The 24,316-nt window shown below is 37.4% G+C and overlaps 1 protein-coding gene across 1 annotated transcript in view; it reads right to left on the bottom strand.

Annotated features, from left to right (window-relative positions):
• The window catches only part of LOC145664122 (uncharacterized), a 57,702-nt gene extending 48,819 nt beyond the window's left edge, over positions 1 to 8,883 (bottom strand). Inside the window, exon 1 of the mRNA XM_081730493.1 lies at positions 8,736 to 8,883. Within this exon, the coding sequence (XP_081586619.1) occupies positions 8,736 to 8,761 (26 nt within the window). The 5' untranslated portion in view covers positions 8,762 to 8,883. The remainder of the gene's footprint in view (positions 1 to 8,735) is intronic.
• Positions 8,884 to 24,316: the final 15,433 nt, after the last annotated feature.

Raw genomic sequence — 24,316 nt, 5'->3', positions numbered from 1 at the left:
CATTTCAGGAAGGATTGTGATCAACTTGCGCAATTCTCCGGGAATCCCTGTCAAAATTGTCATCAATGACTCTTTTATCTCTAGTTTTCTATTAACGTCGAACTCTTTTCCTGTGTTAGGAGGGTATCTCGAAAAATGATCACTTAAATTCTGTTTTGAAGGCACATACTCGAATTCGAAGTCTAGCATGCTTAACGCTAACACGAACCTTGCTATACGTTGATTAGTTATTCTACACAACAAAATAAATTTTATCGATAAGTGGTCAGATCTAATCTTGAACCTGTTCCCTATCAAATAGTGCTTGAATTTGTTTACACCATCTATTATCGCAACAAATTCCTTCTCAGTTATCACATAGTTGCGTTGAGCAGCGTTAAAAATTCGCGATGTCATTTCGATAATTCTAATGTTGCCATCATCATCTATTTGATATAAGTGCGCAGAACAGCTGACGTCTGAAGCATCGCATTCAAGAATAAATTGTTTGTCCGGAAGGGGCTTCTTTAACACCACATCTTCCTGAAAGATTTCCCTTATTTTTCGAAATGCCTCCTCATGAATATCAGTCCATTGAAATTTTGCTCCTTTTCTCAAAAGTTGAAATAAAGGAAAAAGGACTTCTGCATACTTTGTACTAAATATGCGATAAAACTGACAATACCCAATGAAACTACGCAATTCTTTCACATTTCTGGGCTTCCTAAATGTCATTATCTTCTCAAGTTTCTCAGGGCACTTTCCTATCCCATCTGGGGACAAGTTATATCCCAAGACGCTAATTTCTCGTCTCGCAAATTCACATTTCTTCAGACGTAAAGTCATGCCTGCTGCTTTAATTTTGCCTAACGCAATGTCTATATGACGTATATGTTCGTCAAAAGACGAACTTCCAAGGATGACGTCATCAACATAACTACCGCAAAACTCTCTGCACTCTGAGAGGATTGAATCAATCGCTCTCACACATGATGAAAGAGATTGCTTTGTGCCGAAAGGTAACTTTTGGAATACGTAAGAAATTCCATTATGTAAAAATCCTAAGTATTTTTGACTGTTAGATTTTACTCGGATTTGCAGAAATGACTCTACACAGTCAATTGAAGTTTTCCAACGTTTATCACATAGGTCTCTTAGTGTACTAAGTGCTGGGACTGGCTGATCCCTTTGACTAACAGTGACCTCTGCCAAACGTCTCGCATCCAAACAAATACGAACAGTTCCGTCCTTTTTTGGAACTACAACAAGCGGGCTGGTGTAGCAAGTCTCAGATTTTCTAATTATTTTCCATGCTTCCCACCGATTAATGATGTTGGTCACCTGATTCCTAAACTTCAATGCATATGGATACATTTTAGCTTTGAATTTCCCTTCTTCACGCAATTCTATACTGTGTTCATATCCCTTTATACACCCTGGTTTTAAATCGAACACTTCTCTATGCTTCATTAACACTTCTTTTAATTTTTTCTTTTCGACCACACTGAGGTCAGTGTACCCTTCTACAAGGCTAGAAATCTCAGCTGGTGTGACTTTAGTTTGTACTTTATTCCATTCATTCGGGCTGTACACTACATTGGCGAGTTCAGTAGCTGTCGGATATTTTCCATCATCCAGATGGGTTCTGAGAGAAGTCATCTCCTTACTATGCCCTTCTCTGTTTCTTACATCATCCATCTGAAATGCATAGATGGATTCTATACCCGTTTCGCCCATTTCACCTATTTCGCCCATTTCGCCTATGGGAAAAGAATATAAAAATCTCTCTTCATCTTCAAACTCTAAAGTCAAACTCCTGACCACTAACTCACTTTCTTCGATTTCTACATCTCGAAAACTAACCTGAACCTCAGTTGGTGAATTTAGTCTCAAAACTCCCACATTATAATCTAGCACAGCCTTGCTCTCAGCAAAGAACTGTGACCCAATAATCAAGGGACGATTTAATCCTTGTACAATTAATCCCACAGTATAGAATTCTTGATTACTGAATCATTACTAACATCACTTGACCAAGGATTTTGGCTACAGATTTTCCAAAAGCCGAACTAACCTTTATATTGTTTGCTTTTAGGAATGCAGGGGGTGGAGTGGTATTCTTTACCTGTGCCCATAAGTCACTACTAATTGCACTAATTGATGATCCGCTGTCAAGAAGACCACATACTTTTTTACCAAATAAACAAGTTTCTACTTCTGGTAACGTTATAACATTGTTGGTAGGCACATTCTCCCTTTCATCTGTTTCCAATAAATCTCGAAAAATGGCATTTGATTCATCAAAAAGACCTTTATTTAATTTAATCTCTTTTCCACTTCTCAAAAGCAAGCATAATTCTTTATCTTTACCTTTGGCACCTTTATCATCCGAAAAATATTGTTTATTAATAATTTTGTCACATTGTATGCAATCTCGGCTATTATTTTCTAATCCCATAATTTCTAACTGTTTGACAAGAGTTTCGCATTCTCCCTTACTATGTTCAGCATGATAAGAACTATCCTCATTACGCACACTACTAGGTAAAAATTTAGCACTATCAGATAGAGAACAGTTATCTGTAGCTCCTAGACAGCGTGCGTACGTTTCTCACTGTCTAGAAACTGTTTGTCTCATATTCCGGGGGCTCTGTGACCTAGATCTTTGGTTTTCACTTTCATTAGAAGAACCGTTACCCCTACTGAATTCCAGATTATTAACCTGCTCTTCACCAGATTATGATCTCCTCCGACCTCTGGGATTATTCCTGCCCCTGAAGGAACCTCGGTTGTTTGAACGACCCTAAGACCTTTCATTGTTATTATTCTCACCATTTCTATCCCTTGGTGGCCATGTCGTTCCATGGTTGCCAAATTGCCTACTCGTGTTCCCTCTACCTCTCTGTGTATTTCCACCACGATTCTGATTATTGTGATTCTTTCGTGGGGAATATGGGCGATGTCTATACGATGTACCGCTAGACCTTTCATTATCGCTTTCTTCTATTGACATATTAATCCCCCTTCTAATGTTGTTTCCACTATTATTTTGATACGTCACTTGCAATTCTGCCACCAGACCAACCAATTCTTCAATTGTTTTAGGTTTGGATGATATCAGAGACCTGTAAATCCAAGATGGCAGTTGTCTTGGAAGAATCTTTAAAAGTACTTGCGGTTCTAATGGCGGCGATAAAATACTATTCTTATGCAGCAAGTCTAAAAGGTACTCCGTGGGAAGCCTATTTGAGCGGCTATCAAACCGAGCCGTTAGAATGGTCGCACGTAAGTTCGCCAACTTCTCTTCGCTCAGATAGGTCCGTTTGAAATGCATGATAAAATCGTGATACGTCTTGCACTTAATTAAGGTTACTTGAGCCCATTGCAGTGATGTATTTCTAAAGCATTTCGAGACAAACTGTAGCTTTCGATCTTCCGGTACTCCCGTGAGATCAAAATAATTATCGAGCTCGACAAGAAAATTATGAGACTGCACTTCACTTTCCAAACCAGAGAATATAGGAAGAGACAGATCACGATGCATCAGTCCCACAGCTGATGCTAGCTGGCACGTAGAGACAGGCGGCTGAGCGTTTGACGATACGCGGGATTCTGTCTCGTCTCGAAAGACAAAACATGGAGCGTCTCGAGAGGTACCGGGTTGGTTATTGTTTATTCTTTCACCTCTGTCATCAATTTCTCGAACCGATTTCTTTAAAGAAGCAAGTTCTTTCTCTAATTTGGTGCAAACAGAAGTAATATTCTGTTGTATCTCTTGCATACCATCCCGATATTCGCTCCGCACCTCTTCAAGCTGGTTTTCGTGACCAATTTCTTCGCGTAATCGACCCATTTCTTCTCTCCACTGTATTTCTACACGCTGCATATTATTCTCCGCTTGAGCAATTGAACCCTCAACGCTTTCCAACCTACTTGTCACCTGTTCTACACAAGTCCTGACGCTTTCTACCTGGTTGTCTACTCTCACAATGTCTTGTCCTAAAGTTAATTGTATCTCATCTAATTTTCTATTGTTACTCGCCTCGAGCTGCTGTACCCTCTCATCATTCGCTTTTATTGAACCTCGTAACTCGTTGCATGCTCCAGCTAACCGCTCATTGAATGATTCAGCTGTTGCATCCAGCCGAGTACTCAGTTCAGCTATACTGCTCATTAATCTACTGCTATTTACTTCCTGCCTTTTCACTAATTCCTGTACTGACTTTTCCTGCTGTTGTGCAATTTTTTCCTGCTTATCAACTAGTTCCTTCACAGTGCTCTTTACCAGCTGTTGTAACATTACAAACAGTGGATTCATAGATGGATCCATTGTCTCCATGTTCACAACACTGGATGGTCCAGGGATCGATTCCTTTTCGTTTTCCTGACTTCCCTGATTTCCGTTTCCGTTACTAACTTCTCCCTGACTTTCTATATTCGCCATTCTCTCTTCTAACTCTAACTCGCCGAGCTGATTCTGCGGAAAGTTAACCAGGTCTTCTTCCATTTTCTTTTTCTGTAGTCTAGTGACCACCATCAACTTAATAGAAATACTCTAACTTTCTAAGATATGCTAATTTCTGTATCTTATAAAAATAACACGCAAAATAAATCTTATCCCCCTCTTAAATTTTCCGACAGGCACACATGGAAAAACTCTAATCAAAATAACTCTAAATTCTTACAAATAAAACGTAATTTTGGCTGTTTTTTTTTTTCGAAATAAACAAGAAAACAAAGAAACAAAATTCGTAAATAAAATGTTGCCGGACACAAAGCTTATTACTTCATTGTTGGTGTATGCCCCTGAACATTTCATTGACAGCATCCGCTTTTTTCTTTTTTTTTAATATTACAACCCGTGACACTGAAGTGATCTCGCCTTACGCTGGGTAAGCCAGATTTTGTGGTGGGCTAAAGTGAACATGTTGGGCATAGCCAGGTTTCAAAATTAAAATACTTAAATATTCGCACCACAAAGGTGGAGTGCCCTGAATGGACAGTCCCAAGAAGTATTTAAATTAAGTAATTAACAGAAGTTATGTAAATGAGTTATATTAATTAATTGGATTACTTAAATATTAAAGATATAAATGAAATATTCGGTAGAGCTTTTTTTTTAAAAAATTAAGTGATTTGAAATATACAAAATACTCTTTAACTCAGGTAATCAGTGGCTTTACTTCAGTACAGATGCTCCATTGAAATGGTCAGATAACAACCATACACCCTTCTTTGTTCATGTTCTTGCCATGCTGTAAAAGAAAAACATATGCGAAATTTCCACATACCTTATTTGATGTCTGGAATCCGTACAAGAAAGACTTCCGTGTAATTTTGTTGAATATTTGATGGTGATAAGTAAACACTCCACTCCTCCACAGAAATCATACAGATTTTAAACACTGATATTCACACACACACATAAAAAATATTTTATATTCACATGAATATTAAATCGAAGTGACCGGTCGATAAAAAAAATTATTATTATTTTTTTATGAAAATTTGGCCATTATACATTTCTGTTCATAGTTCGTGCACGTATAGTTTTGATGCGTTCTTCATTGTCTTCTTCCTTCTGTCCTCTCTCTTCTCACTGAAGTTCGCTCGGCATCCTGGAACCTCCTAGATGATAGCAATTGCTGCTACTGGGCGCTGCTCTGGTTGTTTGTCCGCTGCACTGGTGTCTCTCTTAGTATCTCTGGATCCATTTGAAGACATCTGGTTCATGCAGTGTTACTGGATAATTATCATCTGTATTGCCTCAAAAGTCTGGAAATGTACTGATTCTACGGTCCAGTTTCAAAGTTCTCACTACACTGGCCACATATGACGCACTTTAAATTTTATCTTTCGAATTTTATATATATATCACACGGCAAACTACATACGAGAGTTATACGCTAGTAGTCATTGTCCTAGCTGCAGATTCAAAACTCAGTCTCTGCATCTATATAAAAAAATATTATAACTCTCCTTTTTTTTAACATCTCGTCTCGCAACATGTGTTTCCCGTAAAGCACAGTTAAGTTCTGAGATGACGTAAAGTTCTGAGAAAGACTTACTAGAGTTGATATTTCAGATCGAGACGAAAGAAAGAACAAAAAAAACTCAATCTCGAGTAACGTCGCAATTCAGCTATTTAAAATGTGCCTATCTCACAAAACAGACCATTGTCACGATGAGTCTTGCACTAACTGTCACAGAGGATGACCTCTGTATATCGCGTCCTAACACCAACTAACTTGCTCCTTCCCTGTCGAACAGTTTTCTTTCAGAGGAAACAACACGATTTTCAAAGGCTCGGTCCTGACCTACCCAAAATTCAATGTATAGTCCCTTTTCGCGGACCCTAATGGTTTTGTCGCCAAAATGTCTGGGTAGTACACTTTCATGTAATCTTTCATTTATTCTTAGATTATTATTGCTTGTCATCTATACTGAGTTTGACCACTGGATAGAGGAAATACTAAGCTTTAAAACGGTGTATCATACACTTTGTTATTCAAATGTTAAATACTTGTTTTCGTATTGTTTTCCCCGGCGTCACTGTACATTTTCTTTGTAAACAATCTTCCTTGCCGAACCAGTCCATGTGCATTTGTTTACATCGCCAGAGTACTCTAGCGGTGATCTCTCGCAACCTCCACACACACATTTGTTCATGGTTTTTCATTTTTTTTCACAATAATTATCATGAATCAACAATATATTCTATATTACATTGTACCTAATATTCCTCTGATTATATTTACATAGGATTCCAGCAGTGACATTCTATTTAGAATTAATAATCAATAAATATACACATATCGGCTGCTATGACATTCACGGTACTGCGTATCGCTGTCGTCTCAATTACAGCAATGTCAACACCAAGCACAGTAAAGTAATAAGCTTTTGTTTTAAAGTTAAGGTAACAACGAAAAATCTTTTCTGACCAAAATTACATCTTATCTTACATTTCTACAATTCTAAATATGTAATAATGCTAAGATATGACTGCATTCATAATTTTCAATGGGGGGAAAGCCCACTCGCAGGAAGAGCAGAAGCTCTTCCTTGTCGAAACCGCGCTTTGAAGAAAAAAAAATATAGGATAGTTTTCTGGCGGGATCCAACCCAAGCTATCGAAGTTTCTAGTGTGAAAAACGGTCACTTGAAGAAAATCTAACGCCTTATTGTTCCCAAGAATTCTAACCCACTTGCTAAAATATCTGAGCAGAAATATACAAAGGTAATGGGATAGGATCTATGTCGCCAGGCCACTATCTGCAGCAACGTTAGCAACTCTGCTCACTTCTACCTAACTAAGTTAGAAGTATGATTTAAATATATGACCTAGATAAAATTTCTCTCATATCACAATTCTTCTTTAACTTTAGATAGCAATCCTGGGTGCACGTACACAGCTTTTAACTGCTACGGAACATTTTCTGTTTTTTTTTTTTTTTTTAAACTCAGTGGTGCTTTTCCAAGTTGTTTTCTTTCCTACATATATTTTTATATTCCAAATGACAATGTTTAATTCACCTATTTTATATACTAATTAACCTAACTAACTTATATATTCTTAATTAACCTATAGATATGTAAATTATTCTAATATTATGCAAAAATTTCGCTTGAAATTAACATAAAAATTCTAAATAGAACATAGCTATATGTGTGCCTCCTATAATGGGATCACTCTGTATCAGTCTTCGAATGGCGCGCGAAATTTCGGTTCCCAGGCCGTCATTGATAACAAAAACATTTTAGTTTAGGGCTTGTGTATAGCCCGCTCCCCCCAGTTCTTTGTCACCGGAACTGGAAGAGTCTACTAATACTAGTGCTACTGCTACTACTACTGCTATTACAACTACTGCTACTACTTATATCGAGAACAGAACCCAACCAACCCCTGCGGGGCTTCTAACACGTTCCTACTACTACTACTACTACTATTATTGCTAGTAACTACTACTACTACTATTGCTACTAACTACTACTACTACTGCTACTACTAATACTACCGCTACTACTACCACTACTACTTATACTAAAGCTTCCTTACCACAAGATTAACATCTTAAATCTTTATAACATGCGATTCCGATTCATTATGAACTAGTATGAATCGTTAGAATCACTATGATTCGTTAAAAATCACTGGGGGGAGTGGGCTATACTCAATCCCCTCTCTCTACATGTAAACAATAGCAGCTCAGTAATATATTGTTAAAAACTTAAAGCTTTTACTTTTTACAAGCTCCCGGCATACCGTGCGGAAGCTTACAACTTTACTTTAGATGTACGCTCGTGGGTGGTGAGCCGGGTGAACCACCCGAACTACGCCATTGGTACTTTTAGAACAATAAATACCATATCTATGCAACTACATTTTCCTTCTGTTTTTGTATGTGTACTGTACATTTAGCTATTTAATGCATAATTTGGAATCTAGCACTACTACTTAAATAATTATAATTGTATTCATTAAAAAGGTACTCCATCCGTGTTTTATGTCTATAATAATAAACAGAACACGGATGGAATATCAAAAATTGTAAATTATAGATATCTCCATGAAAATTTTGTGGAAATATAATTAATTGTATTGTTTTAGTTTCTTGTATCAAATTGTTTGTATGATGCGGAATTTATAGGATTGCAAGATCATTGTTGTAGCTTACATTTGCAAACCAGCTTGTAACCCCCACTGATTTTATCTTATAACCTCTTAATAATATTTAGACAAATAATTTACTTACTTTGGCAAAGCTTTGATTTTATCCATATCTCTACCAGTCCCTTTGAAGCTTACGGCTTAAACTGTGTAATAACAAAAACAGCATTTAACCATAGATCGCAATACAATACCTAGATTTAACGAGTAACCAAGAGCAAAGATTATTTAGCTATAGAAGTTCCTTCCTTCCTTCAACATCATAAAAGGTAGTTAATTAAAATGGCTCGAGAATTATTTTCCTATGGTCTACAACCTAACGATGAATTCCATTGAAGTGATAATTTCTTTTAAATTGGTTCTTTTTATTGGGAATAATATTGTTCTTTATTTGTTGTCTTCTCACTTCACTCTTTTCATTGACGAAACTTTATCCATTTTTCAATAATATAGATTTGTAGACGATTCTATAATTGTCTTATGTTTAATTTCTTTTTCAAATTAATACCAGCCCCGTGTAAGAACTACTGAATAACAATTTCAATAACATTCCAACTGAATTCAACTATAATTTGCATTATATTTTATATTAAGGGGAGCACGGTGGCTCAGTAGTACAGCCAGTTGCGTCTTTACGATTTTGTTTTGGGGGGGCTTTGCCTGAAAATGTGAACATTCTGTAAGATCTTTCATATACAGTAGAACGTCGATTATCCGAACGTCGGTCAACCGAATGACCGCTTAACCGAACTGTGTACTCGCTCGCACCTGTTACTCTCCCACCCTATCGTCCATCATCCCTCTCACTCCCAAACCAAGTTTCCCACAGTAGTCGCCGCACTGAGCCACCGCTGGTGGAACATTGCTTCTAATGGGGCCTTCATAAGGCGCTGCTGACCGGCCAAGCCGCCAGTCGCTGTGTTTCAACAATCAGCACACTTCTTTTTATGAATAAATTTACTGTACAGTACTTCTTTTTGGCAAATAAACATGTACAGTTCGATTATCCGAACAAACCAGTTTTCCGAACACTCATGTCCCCCAATTACTTCGGATAATCGACGCTCTACTGTATTTTAATATAGTAAGAAAGATTTCTGGGGGGGGCTTAAGCCCGGAAGCCCCTCCTAAATACGCCACTGAGCACAGCGCTTACCTCTAACGTATGGGGTCCCTGGTCCGATCACCGGCCAAGTGAGCTTGTGGTGGACAAATCGTATCCGTGGGTGTCCGTCTTACTTTCAATGTTATCATTTGAATAAATTCGTCACATATTATTTTAGAAAGGTAAGATGTAACATCTGATCCTTTATTCCCAATTTCGTTTGCAAACAGGGTGCCCATTAAAGCGTAACTGGGAAACAGGAGCCCCATGAGAAGCATAACTGGGAAATGGGGACCCCATTACAAGCAGGGCTGGAAAACAGGGATCCCTTATAAGCAGGGTTGAGAAATAGGGTCTCATTGCAAGTGAGGCTTCATTACTTGCTTCATAAGAGAATAATACATAACAGTACGAAATACCGTTGTTGTATATGCGTTTTGTTTTATTTGCTTTTGCTCATTATTTGGAAATTACATTACAATCAGTTTTCTTTCTTTAAATATTTTGGTAGCCTGCAAGAGAGTGGGACGCTAAACTATAGCTTGTTTAGCTTATACGTAAATCCGGCACTGCACTAAGTGTATATTTTGAATATGCTGATCCTTGATATTCTGTGACGTAGGTTCTTTCGTAGCTCGCGTTGAGTATTCTTGAGTACCTCACGCTAAATATTCTTGAATGGCCCGCGAGGGTTGTTTTTACCTGGGAGCCTGCCTATATTTTCCCGAGTTAGAATTTTAAGTGTTATTCCAAAAGGAGAAGGCTCCATATTCCCTTAGGTGAGATACAGAAATCCTGTCGCCTGTCTTAAAGTTTTGATTTGCTTATCTTTTTTATTTCCCTTTCCAGAATTTTTCACACTGTTCTTATGTTGTCCGTTACTCTATCACTTCCTCCATTATTGCGCTTAAAATTATTCTTCATAGCATTTTGTTTGACCGTTAATGGAAATTGGTTTGCCAGCTTAGTTAGATCGGGATGAGGATGACGTGAGGGCGTATTTTTACCTGCTTGGTGTGATTTGGATATGAAACCAGGTAATCGTTGTAGTTGACCGGTAGTTGTCTGTGGTGGGGAAACGTTCGGTGGTGGCGGTGCAGAAGGTAAAGGTTGTGAGTATTGTGTCTGCTAACAATTAGGTATAGGTTGAGGGTTATGCACAATAGAAATGGGCTCGTGAGTGTGTGTGTGTGTGTTGGTATTGAAAAGTGAGGGATTACAGGGTTATTAAGTTAAAAAAAATAATGTTGAAGAGTGATGAGGTTAGCCGTAAAAAGAATGAATCGCCTGTGATAATTCCACGTAGTCCTCTTCTTCATTAGATCCTGTGCCGCTTCCAGAGAATGGAGACGCTCTTGTAGCTTCTATACTGCCTGATATGTTTCAAGAGCTATCTTCTACAAGAATTTCATTTGTAATCTTAATGATAGAAAGTGAATTTTCTACTCCATAGTGGCTTCTGGTATGAGGTGGATTACCCTCAATTTCCTTAGAAAATATTCGTCAATCGGTCCATTTTCGCTTTGTTGAGTCTCGAAAATTTGCAATTCAAATTTATAAGCTAGTAGCTTTGGATTTCGGTTCAAAATCTCTTGTCGTCGCGAATTCTGTCGAGGAATTTGAAGCTTAAAATATACAAAACGATAATCATGCCTGTTGTTTTGTATGGCTGCGAAACATGGTCAGTTACTCTGAGGGTAGAACGTAGACTAAAAGTATTTGAGAACAAGATCCTGAGACGAATATTCGGACCCAAGAGAAACGGGAATGGGGAAGGGCGGAAACTTCATAACAAGGAACTACATAATTTATACGGTTTACCCAACATTGTTAGAGTCGTCAAGTCTAGGAGGCTTAGGTGGGCGGGTCATGTAGCTAGAATGAAAGAAAGTAGAAACGCTTTCAAAGTCTTGTCTGGAAGACCAATCGGAAAACGACCATTAGGAAGACCTAGGCGCAAATGGGAGGACAATATTAAAATGGATCTCGCAGAGATTGGAATCCAAAGTAGAAACTGGATGCAGTTAGCTAAGGATAGAAGTCAGTGGAGGGTTTTTGTGAACGCGGCATTGAACCTCCGGGTTTCATAGGCCATAGAGTTAGTTAGTTAGTAGCTTTGGATTGCATAATGAGCTTAATTTGTGCTTTAGTTGCTAGTAAGATTATTGATTTTCATTTTGCAAATGCAATACTAAATCAAGAGTAACATCCTACAAATACATAGGTTAAATTTCCTTTCTCTTTTCAGGTGACCATTAATGGAGCATGGTCAAATGATAGAATAACATGAAACAACGATCGAGATCGTCTGTTGTGACCGGAATATTCAGTTAAATGGCGTGTGTTAAAGGGTGGTTGGGAGCCTGCCTCTGTCATATTGTCTTCGTGATCTAAGTACATTCTTACCTGAACAAGTTGTCAGGATAAATACCTATCAGCAAACCAATTAATTTGTACCATCTTAAAGAAAATACTATAGTAATACAATATTGCTTCTTTATAACACGAATACTATAATACTATCGTTATAGTACGGTCTTACTACAGTACACTAACACACTGGTGCACTGATACTGCTAATGACACGCATGCAAAAAAAATCTAAGTCCGGTTTTGTTCTTAAAAATAGCGTCCCATAGGGAAGTCCTAATTAAGTGTCTATCGGATAGAAACCTACGCTTCTGCCATTAAATTTCTCCTTTTAAGGTAGAGCATAAAATGTTACACGGGTTGAAATTTTCCCAATCACATTTTATTAGAAAATTCCTATTATGCACAGTAATAATAACTAGAGTCTCAAGTACTAAGTCCTCTTAGATATTTGGTGAGATTTTAGGAACGCAGAAAGCAAGCGTCCTAGGATGACATGATCAGAAGCTTTACGATCAAGGAGTGTATATAAGTACCTCTTAAAGATGGAGCGTCCTACAGAGGACTATAAAACTCGAAGACCAGGCGTCTTAGAGAGTTGTAAGGTTATTGCGAGGACCAAGAAGGGAAACTTTCAGAGACAAGATGTCCTAGGAGTGGTGTTGGTAATGAATCGGTAAGATTGACTCCCTTTGTGGTTTTGTGGCTCCTTTTATCCTGAAATGTCGGCCTATTTAATTGATCTTCGTTATTTTGCTATTGTTGAAGATAATTGACGACGTTTTCTTCGTATTTGTCGCCTGAAGTTGTTTACAGCCAGCACGTGTGGGCCATTGTTATAAACATTTATCTATTAATTAAAGTGTTCTGATATTTTTTTTTGAAACGTTTAGTTGATACATCTCTTGAAATAATAAGTCTAAAATAACTGAAGCATATGATTTCAAAATACCTATGCACGTTACCAATAAATGAACTGCTTACTACAGAAAGCAAACATGTCCAACATTTACACATTTCTTTTTTTTATGACGATAATGGTTTGTAATAGGTTAATGCATCGTTTAGGATCGAAATGACACATGTCCAATGAATAACAATGTTTATAGCGACGCCTTAATTTTCCATTTACTGCAGAAAGGAAGTTTTTCCCGGACGATTTCCCTATCGGTAGTAAATGAGACTTTCTAGTTTTTCCGTTAGCGATCACCCCTTTATGCTCGATGATAGTGATTTCGGGATAATACAGAAGCTGAGGAAAGAGGAAAACTACACAGTGGATGACGTTGAGCTCATTAAAACTTCCTCGACTATCTCCAACAAGTTTTCCATTGTTCAAATGAATGCGACTGATTTCATTGATTAGAGTTTCTGGTGGCCTGAATTTTACAAAATAGCGTGTCTGAACGTTGATTTTTATGGCTAAAAAGTCGCTAAAGACCTAAAAACGACTTCAGTATTTTAAAATACCAAGAGGTGTACTTCTCATCTCTAACTCCATATAGTGTTCAGTGTAACATAAATATTGGTGGCTTGATAGCGGATACTTCTAGACTGAGGAACTCTTCTAAACACTCTGTCCTGCCCATAACCAACAAGAAAATAGACGATATAAAAAAAACGTTGGTCTACATATCTCAAGTAAAGATGCTATCTTGGAGTTCAATTGCATCCTGGCTTACCACAACGGAAACACGCTCTGATGACAAAGATGACTGATTAATTTGTAGTTACACAACTCACATATTATTCAGAAATGTTTCAGCTACGTTTTGTTCCAATAAAGGATATTTATCAATTTCATGGTCGTTTTCTGTGATCAATCCACAATTCGATTGAACAATGCATTTACTGTAGAAAGGAAACATGTCCAAAAACGAAACAGTGACCCCCCTCTATCCTCTCCCGTAAAATTAAGAAATGTGGACATGTTTGCTTTCTGCAGTAAGCGGTTCAATTAATCTCTTGAATGAAATGTCATCTGTATATTATATCATAGATCCTAAAGTATCATATTTAACAGTTTCTTCCTAAAGCCAGTAATATTACTCTTAAATGTTTGATTGTATTCTAAGTAACAATTTAGCCTATTTAAATAAATTTTCGAATATTTCGATAGTAGAAGATATTAACGAATTGTCTAAATTTCTTTGCTGCTTCCATTGTTTTTTTTTTTTTTTTTTTTTTTTTTTGAACCAGTAAGATAGGATATTTTCCGACTTTGGGGAATTTTACTAATATTCCATACCTAATTATGAAAGTTCAAAATAGTTTGAAGAATTTGAAGAATGTTTGGTAAATTTTTAAAGTGGCAATAACCTATATGTTCAATTCAAGCAGTTGTGCTTTCTTGATGAATTTTAGTACCACCTCTAATTATGCGCGCTGGCTACGTGGGTGCTCGCCGCACCCACAAGATTTTTAGTTTGGACCCGAGTTAGAACTAGTGATGGGTCGTTCATGAACGAACTGACTCTTTTGAACGACACCTTCATGTGAACTAGTATGGAACTAGTTCATACATTTGGAACTGCCCGTTCAAAGTAACGACAGCTCCGCAGACGACACCAGCAGTTGAGTAATGAGAGCACCGTACACAATTCCAGCAGTTTAAAGTAACGACGACTCCGCTCCGAAACAGCAAATAAGAATGCACCAAACTACCGCACACGCCTACGGACACCGATATAGCCAGAAGCCAGTAAGAATGCATACAGGGTTACAATACATCCTCTTATACGCGGGCACCGGGTATGTTTATCTTTGAAAGTAAGCATACGGGTGGGTCGGTATTTCCTCGCAAGGCGTCGTCTGCTAATACTGCAGAGATACGAGGACACGAGCTATACGCAACAGTAGTTTGTTTTTCTCTCATTCCTGAGTTCGTTAAGCAATATCAGCGGATGCACCGTTTCTTTCATCATCATTCACTTGCTATTTCATCCGTCTCCTTTGGCACTTCGCTTGCGTAAGCGTGGGACGTTAAACTAAAGATTTCGTTTTTTCATTAAGAACAAAGGAGTCTAATGGGGTAAAATATTAATCCCATGTTGCAAGTTTTAGTATACGGATATAATCAATACGGGGTGAATGAACCCCCTCCCCGCCCCCTTAATATATAAAGTATGCTCTGCTATAATTTCTTTTTTAAAAAGTTTGACTTTGATGCAATATGCTGAATATATTTTGTTTGAACCTTCCAACTTATCACCTCTGAATGGAGCTCAAATCAGTGAATAGTAAATATAGGCTCATTAACCTCATCCCCCTCCTCGATTTGTTTTTTAAAAAAATATACGATAACTTTCAGAAATATGATTCGATTTTGATACAATTTTCATGCATACACTTTTGGGATTTTCTCCCAGTCCTCAGCGCTTGTGATTATTAGGACTAAACGATAAATTTACTTCTCTCTCCACTCTGCGCTCCCACCATTTAAAAATAATTATCGTAAAAGAAAAAATAGACTTTGATACAATATGGTGCTGTCTTTAGGCTACAGCAATAATCGCCACTACTTGGATTTAAAATAAATCTACAATTGGAGGTAAACTATTCTTTCTCCCTCCCCCCTCCCCGGTGTGAAAAGTATGTTCCACGATTACCCACTTACAATATATATATATATATATAATATGTTTTTGCGTTTTGAGAAAATATGTTGTGTGTTTCTGTTTAGGTTATCACAAATAAAGATGCTTAGATTTGAAGTTCGTCGAACATGAGGAGCCATTCACCGCACCCTCCCCAAATAGTATATTTTTTTTATGATTCACAATAGTTTTAGCAAATTAAAATCTTTCGACTTTGATGAAATAAGGAGTAAATGTTTCTGATGAATCTTATCGTTTTTACTGCTTGGAGTTGAAATGTGTTAATACTGATTGAGTGAATCCACCCCACTCTCACCGCTGCCCTTCCCATTGTAATTAAAATACTTCAAAGAAAATTTCGTACAAAAACTTGTTTTTATAAAACATAATGTGTGGTTTTTTCGAGATTAGAGACATTCTTACAGTTTGATATTTATCAAGGGGAAGAGGTAGGGTCGCTCGCTTCAACAATGTATCATTAGTAATCAAAAGATCTTGTCTTGTGAATTGCTATGGAAAATTTGTAGCCGCAGATATTGGGTTGCCATTCGTCCCGCAAAATCCGGGACTGTCACGGAATCGAGATCTGCGCCCTGAAAATATTTCTCGGGACGCTAAAATGTCCCGGATTTCAGCGAAGAAAAAAGGAAGAAAATATTATAGTTTGCTTTTTTCACAGTATTAGGTATATAATTATTCTACTCAACTTCTGAGTATGGGAATTCAATAGTTGAAAAACAAAATGGAATACATAAAACATGAATTGAATTAAGTTTATGACTTAACTACTTTGACATTAAACGAAGTAGGCCTATCCGTTTCATTGGGCCAGGAACAAAAGGTTTTACTGCTCAATCTTATTGTTACCTTTAGTATTCTGTTTCAATCTGCATCTTGCTTCTGAAATATTTTAATCAATAATCCCTGACCGATATTTTTGGCAATTTTCCGCTGACCATTCAAGAAGAAAAATAAAATGACTAAAAATGTGATTACGTAATACTTGAATAACTCTATCTAATGGAAGAAAGTAAATCAGTGTATAACACTTCTTTTCATTTTAAGCATTTCAAAGATTCTCGTAATTTATTAGCGCCCCGTATTTTCATTTTTGAAATATGGCAACTCTACGTAGATAATACTTTTGTTCTTCATAATCTGAAGACAGATCTGCGTTACGTGACGATTCACTGGTCGTTAGTACCAGTCTTTTTCGACAGAGGGACTTTGGCTGCGAAAAAGCTACAAAGCAGACGTTGTACTCCATCCGTTAGGAACCATGGGAACTCAGTGAACGTAGTCGTTACCAGGGGTGCCCATCCCCCCCAAAGCTGATGGCGCACTACCCCCCAAAACTAATAATCTCTTCCCTCCTCAAAACTCAAGTCCTCTAAAAACAATTGCCCAGTGTAGCAATAGTTTTTATAGTACTAGTAATTGTTATTATTGTTGTTGTTTTTATTTCCTGTAGTAGTATTATAGAATGCTTGTAGTAGTAGTAGGGGCAGTAGTAATTATAAAAATGGCATTACTTTTGTTAGTAGTCTTGGTAGTGTACAATACTAAATATGTCCTATAAGGATATTGAAGGGTATAAAAACTTCTACACACTGTGTATGACACAGGTATTATAACCTGCAGGGTTCGATTCTCGTTTGTCCCTGTTCGGGAAGACATTATTTATAACCCGATTGGGTTCGGTTGCCGTTCGGTACGCCTTATTATTGTGATAGTACTGGGTTCGATCCTCATATGTGTCCGTTGTTTGAGTAAAGCCTTTAATCAAAGTACGTAATTCTGATTCTACAGATCCCCAAATGGGCTCGGACATCTACAATGGTCCGGGATTCGATCCTCTAAAGCTTACTTGTCTCCCTTCGTATTCAACAACAATTCGAATCATTCATTTTTGACTTTTTGGTAGAGATCGAATTTGCGTATTTCATGCATTTTAGACACAATTTTATCTTCAACTACTGCTCTATATTCTATATTGCTTTTCAAAAGAAATTTTGCAGCTTCCTGTTTAGCTCTTTTACGAATTTTAGATGTTTCCTGATCTACCTTCAAAGCATTTTCAACTTCTCGCAATGCAAATGGTTCTATTCTATATCTGAATTGCCTTTCTACCATTACATATTCTGTTTCTTATAAAAGTTTTCGCATTTCCTTCATGACAGGTACCATTTCTCCATTCACATACATGATGACTGATTTACGAATGCCAAAACAACAAAATTAAAAAGCACTGGAAAGGCACTACGATTTACCTTAATCAAAAATACAATTAGTGTCGCTTTTATGTGGTTTTATCAAACGTTCCAGTGCATAAATTACTGATTTCAATTTAGCGGTTCAGGAATTCTGTCTCAGTTCGGAGCGCCATTATTTATAACCTGCAGGGTTCGATTCTCGTTTGTCCCTGTTCGGGCGCCAGATATAATGGAGTTGGTCCTAGGTTCAATACTTAATTGTTCCTGTTCGGGACGTCAGATATAAGAGTGCCGGGTTTGTTAATTATTTATTCCTGTGACGGAAAGCCAGATATAATGGGAGCGGGTTTGATATTTGCTTATTCCAGTTTGTGAAGACCAACTTATAATGTAATCAGGATCCGAACCTTGGATTTCTATAAGAGTCTTCCTTAAAATATCATTCAATTGCATAACTTAATGAATTATAGTAAAGAACTGGAAATATAACAAATAACACCACTTCCACGGTCCTGGGATTCGGGTGTTATCCATACCAGAGGCATTTGCCGTATACCCACCGTCGCTGTTGCGTCAGCTCAAAGATATACTGCTCAATACTTGTAAAAGAGTGCAGGGTAGGACAGCCATGCGTGATTAACACCAGACGAGTAGTGGGAGACGAAAGTAAATGTTTGAACTTCTCTATTTATAGATACCTTACCTTCTGACAAACACTTTATGTCGCATACGCTTTAACTTGTACACATTTCAACCGCTAAAAGAAAAGCATAACTTATTAAACACATCTGGTTAGCACTATCTTCACTTTTAGGAAAAATAACAAGAATTGTGGGTAACTCTGTATTAATATTCACTTTTGTTGGATGGAATACATATGATTTAAAACAATACTAATATTTGCATATTACATTTAACATTTCACTCGAAAAGAAACTGGCCCTTGTAAAAGATTTCGCGACGATCTGTAAACGCGCACGACGATTCCGGCGAATATACGAAATAAAATTCACTAGTGCACTATTGAATAGTTGACTTCCATTGCTGGATAGCGATGAGTTGAATGTCCCATTCCTTGACATACAACAGGGTTCTTCTATAAAATCGTTGTATTGGCGATAGAAATACGTAAGAACAATTCTTATTGACACATATTTCTTCTTGCTATTGAAACATCATTTATATACTTGTCACTGCTTCCTGCTCTCACATTGCATTTTATATATATAAAACTCAAATACTATTCATGTTCGTTTTAAGTTTTAAAGTTAAACTTATTTTGAGCATATCTTGAATACGTCCAATTTACTTGGTAGGAGACGACGCTCTCTTTTACATTACAACCAGTAATACTCTCTCATTCAAGAGTATTTGGAGAACAATTTTATCTGTTCTCAAAGTAGAAACACTAGCACCTTCACATCTTGAAAGAGAATGAATGTCCTCTCTCCCAGTCTTCTTCCTGCGTCGCATAGTTGCCAGTTAGCGGCGCAAGAATACACTGACAAACTAAAATATAGTTCGTGGAAAACATAAGTTTTTTGCTTTATTCTATTGCTAATAATATATAATGAATGGTCCATAGGTTAATAGAAAGCACATTAAAACACTGATTGTTCCAATAAGTCGTAGGATTGACGATTATTGATAGTTTTCACATTGTCACGTAAAAGCTGTCATCGTCATGAGAGTTCAGTTCGTGGGCGTTCAAAACGAGAGTAGCTAAATTCCTCCTCCAAATATGGGCTGACGGGAGGAAGCAGGACTGTCTGGAAAAGTGAGGCACCTTTTGGGTAACAAATTCCTTAGCATTGTTCTCCTCCAAATGTTAGCTGATTGCGTTATATTTCTAAGAATTGACGCTGGGGAAATACGAGGGTTGATTTAAAAGTTCATGCCAATCCATCTTGTTACAGTATTCTTTTTTTATAATTAGTAGTATTACTTTTTTCTTTACAAAATATTGATATAATTCCCTTGTACATGAAAAGTAAGACGCAAGTTACAAGTTATTGAGTTTGATACCAAAAGAAAATGTTATCCTCGAAATTAGCCTACAAAAAGAAGTGATATCAAACAAAAAACATTCCTGTAAAAGAGCCAAGTACGAGTGGCCTTAAAAAGAATTGAAATCACAAAAATAGGCGCCAAGTTCTGGTGGACAACAGTTACAAACACTCACTGGCTCACTTCAAATTTAGATTTGAAACTTGGCTTTTGTCTGTATGGTTACCACTAGCTCACAATTATGTCAAACTACTTTATAATTTTCAACAGACAACATAGACAAGTTTCAAATCTAAATTTGAAAGTGATTCCTTGAGTGTTTGTAACTGTTGTTCACCAGAACTTGGCACCATCCTTTCATATAGCAACTTGCGCGGTACTTCATTCATAGAGTTTCTAAGCAGGGGGTAGTGGGATTCATTATCGAGATTTAAAAAAATCGCATCGTATTCCAATGTTATTCTGACGACAGCAAAATTACTTATTCGACATTAAAATTCTTCCCCAATTTTTTTCCGATGGCACAACTTGCGCCATTCATCCCCCCTGTGGGCGGCCCTTCTCTCTTAAAACAAACCAACCTTTCCTTTCATACGGCTACTTGCGCGGTACTTCATTCATCGAGTATCGAAGCAGGGGGTACGGGGGTTCACCCCGGAAAATTTTTGAAAATTAGCTTCTCAAAATCGTGTTTTAATGCTATTCCGACAGTAAAATTGCTAGTTTGAAAGTAGAGTAATATCCCCCCCAAATTTTTCTCAATGGCGCAGCTTGCGCCATACATCCCCCCTGTGGGCGGCCCTGGTCGTTACCTTTTGAATGACACAACACCAGTTAACAAAGAACTGGCACCTTTGAACGACGACTCCCAACCATTCAAAAAAAAAAAAGAACAGGCTCCTTTTTGAACGACAACTCCCAACCGTTCAAAAAGGAACTGGCACCTTTGAACGACTCCCGTATCGGTGCCGGAGCGAATGAGCTAGCTCCACCAAATGAACTTCCTCGACCCATCACTAGTTAGAACCCGTTTCCCTTGCGTTTAAATCATCCGTGTTACCGACTGAGCTAGGACAGCCCCAACATATCCTTATAGTAACGGTATAATTTACTTTTTCATAGCAGAGCCCATTGTGACAGTGTTCAAAAAAGCTTTTAACTATAAATAAATTAATCAAACATCGAGACTTTTCTGAAAACATATAGGCCAACACACCCCGTTATTGATATGCACCCACATAAATTTTGGAAAGTTGCCTCCTTATTACAGTTACAAAGTGAGTATTTTTGAGTTGACGCTCTATCAATATTAACATTTACTGCCGTCAAATTTGGCGCAATGAGTTTATCTATTTTAGTCTTCTAAAAAAATTTTTCAGTATTTTCATATTGTATCCATTTGATGATCTTTTATATAAAATTTCCAAATTTAAAATCATACTCACTTACTAATATTGTCTCAGACAAATCGGGTTTATGAAAATTCTGCTTTCCCATAGCTAATTTGAACACAAAATTAATTTACAAACGAAATTTTCGAGTGTATATAGGGGAGGTCGGATAGTATCGGACAGCGTATAGTATCGGACAGTGTATAGTTTACTATTTTCGGAACATGATGGCGACACTCTTTAGCCACGTGTTAGTAGTTCTTTGTTAGGGAAGCGTGGCGCCAACATTCTGAGATAGTACGTTGAAAGGTGTACATGTGGTGCGGCGATTTGTAGTTTTTGTGCTGTTTGTGGCTGCACGTATTTAACTTTGTCGGCTAATTACAGAAATAAAGGTAAGTGAAATATGAATTTAAGTAGTTTTACATTTTTGTTGTAGTTTCGTATCCTGATTGTCAATGTATCATTGGCTTCATTGCAAGACAAATTATTTCAACACTCTTTATTATCATGCATGTTGATCGGGTAGTATCGGACAGGGTGTTGGCGGGCAATATCGGACAGCAATATTCGAAGTTTCGATGCGAAGTCTTATAGTTCTCTCATGTTTTTCAGGTAAAAATGGACAAAAAGAGAGGTAAATGGTCAGAGGAAAATATGAAAAGTACAATTGATAAAGTGATAAGTGGTGGGATGAGTACAAGAGAAGCAAGGAAACAGTTTTCCGTCCCGAAAAGCACTTTAGGTGACAGGGTAAGATTTCTTTCTTTGGGAAAAGAAATTCAAGTAAAACCGCCAATGGGTAAATTTCAGAACACTTTTACGGATGAACAGGACGAGTTGCTGTATAATCTTGTCAAAGATCTGGACAGCCAGCTGATGCCCCTCACGCTGAACACTTGAAACTGAACCATAAATTCAACAGGAATAGAGGACTAGCCGGGAAAGATTTTTATTATTCTTTCATGAAGAGACATCCCGATTTAAGTTTGAGGTGCGCGGAGTCCACAAGTTTGCAGCGGGCTATAGGATTTAACCAGGAACACGTTGGTATATTTTTGGACAAACTATCTGAACTTATGAATAAATATTCTTTTAAACCATCGAGAATTTTTAATGCTGATGAAACTGGTGTGTCAATAGTTCATGAAAATCAGTTAAAAGATTTGTCTATAAAAGGGAAAAAGCAGGTAGGAAAATTAACATCTCGAGAGAGAGGTAAAAACGTAACAATTCTTTTGTGCATAAACGCGTCAGATGATCAATTCGTCCCACCATTGTTTGTGTTCCCAAGAGTAAGATTGGACAAAGAACTTACGAAAGATGCTCCTGAAGGAAGCGTATTTGATGTTCAGCCAAGCGGTTGGATCGCAAAAGAAGGATTTCTTAAATGGATGTCAGCTTTTGTTGAAAGAGAACCCAAATGAAGAGAATCCTGTGTTGCTCATAGTTGTTGGACATTCTTCTCATAAAGATCTGAATGTAATTCTCTTTGCTCGTTCTCACAACATTCACATACTATATCTCCCACCTCATACTACACATCGACTGCAGCCTCTAGATAGAGTGATCATGAAACCTTTCAAAGCACCCTACAATGAAGCGTGTTCTTTGTGGATGAGAAAGTACAACAATTTAAAGAAAACGCTAAAGGACATTTCTGGACTTGTAGCAACTGCGTTTTCGAAAGTGTGTCGAATAGAACTTGCAAAGTCGGCATTTGAATGTACAGATATCTTCCCACTTAGCAGGAATGTTTGTAGTGATTTGGATATTCTTACATCGTCTACTGAAGTGATGGAAATGTCTACTGAAGTTGCGCTTCCAACTCAGTGCTCCTCGAAGGAAGTATCATCACAACTTAATCCGTCAACATCCAGACACACTGTATCACCGATTAGCTCATTCCCACTTTCAAGTCTGTAGCTTCATGCTCTAAGCTCAGCCAAAATGAAACATTCAATTCATCTATGGAAGTACTTCGCAACTTATGTAATGTTCCAAGTGGTACTATTGTGAATTTAAATATGCGTAAACGACGTAGAGAGAAAAGTAAAATTCTAACTTCGACTCCATACAAACTTAGACTTGAAGAAAAACAACAAAAGAAGCAAACTGTAACAGTTGCGAAAGGAGCAAAGGAACAGAATCAGAAATCTGCAAGGAATTCTCTGAACTTAGACGGTGAAACAAAAACTAATTGCATAATTTGTGGGGAAGACTTTGATGAGGACTGGATACAGTGTAGTTCGTGCAAAGATTAGGCACATGAAGACTGTGAAAGTCTTGAAGGAGATGCATTTTATTATAAATGTGATATTTGCAATTCAACATAACAATCTGTAGCTTGCAAGGTATGTAAGAAGACATGTAAGGAATGTAAGAATGTAATAACCGATCTGTCCGATATAACCCGCCAATTTTTCATATCTTGAAAAATTAGACTTTCACATTTTTTCCAGTTTCTCAAAATTTTGTAGTAAAAGTGAAATATGGTTTATATAGTGTTATAAAGATATGTATAAGGATTGCATATATGAGTTTTTTTTATTTAATTTCTGATTATCATAAAGTTGTTACATCACATGTTCCTTAAGTGTCCGATACTACCCGACCTTCCCCTAGCCAACATTACCGTGGAAATTTAGATCGAAGAGAAGCATTCAAGGAGTGAATGAAAGTTATTTCCTCATATTGAAGCAAAGAAAATGCACTGTGAATATTTTATGTGAAATGAAATGAAATGAAATCTGTGAGTTTTACGTCCCACGGTTATGCCGGTTAGGCTAAAGGAGACGGTGATGATGAGTAATGAATGAAATGGTGGAATGAAGAAAGTGGGAGGAAACGGGAGAACCCCGAGAAAACCCACGCACACGGTGTTTGTCCACCACAAAGTTCACTTGGCGGGGGCGGGGATCGAACCCGGGACCCCAAGCACCAGAGAATATTTTATGTGTGAGATAATGATAAAAGTATATTAT

This window comes from Thermobia domestica, chromosome 11 (genome assembly GCF_964235325.1).
Source record: "Thermobia domestica chromosome 11, izTheDome1.hap1.1, whole genome shotgun sequence".
NCBI lineage: Eukaryota > Metazoa > Arthropoda > Insecta > Zygentoma > Lepismatidae > Thermobia > Thermobia domestica.
Note: the sequence above shows the minus strand (reverse complement) of the source record. Positions and strands in the feature narration are given on the sequence as shown.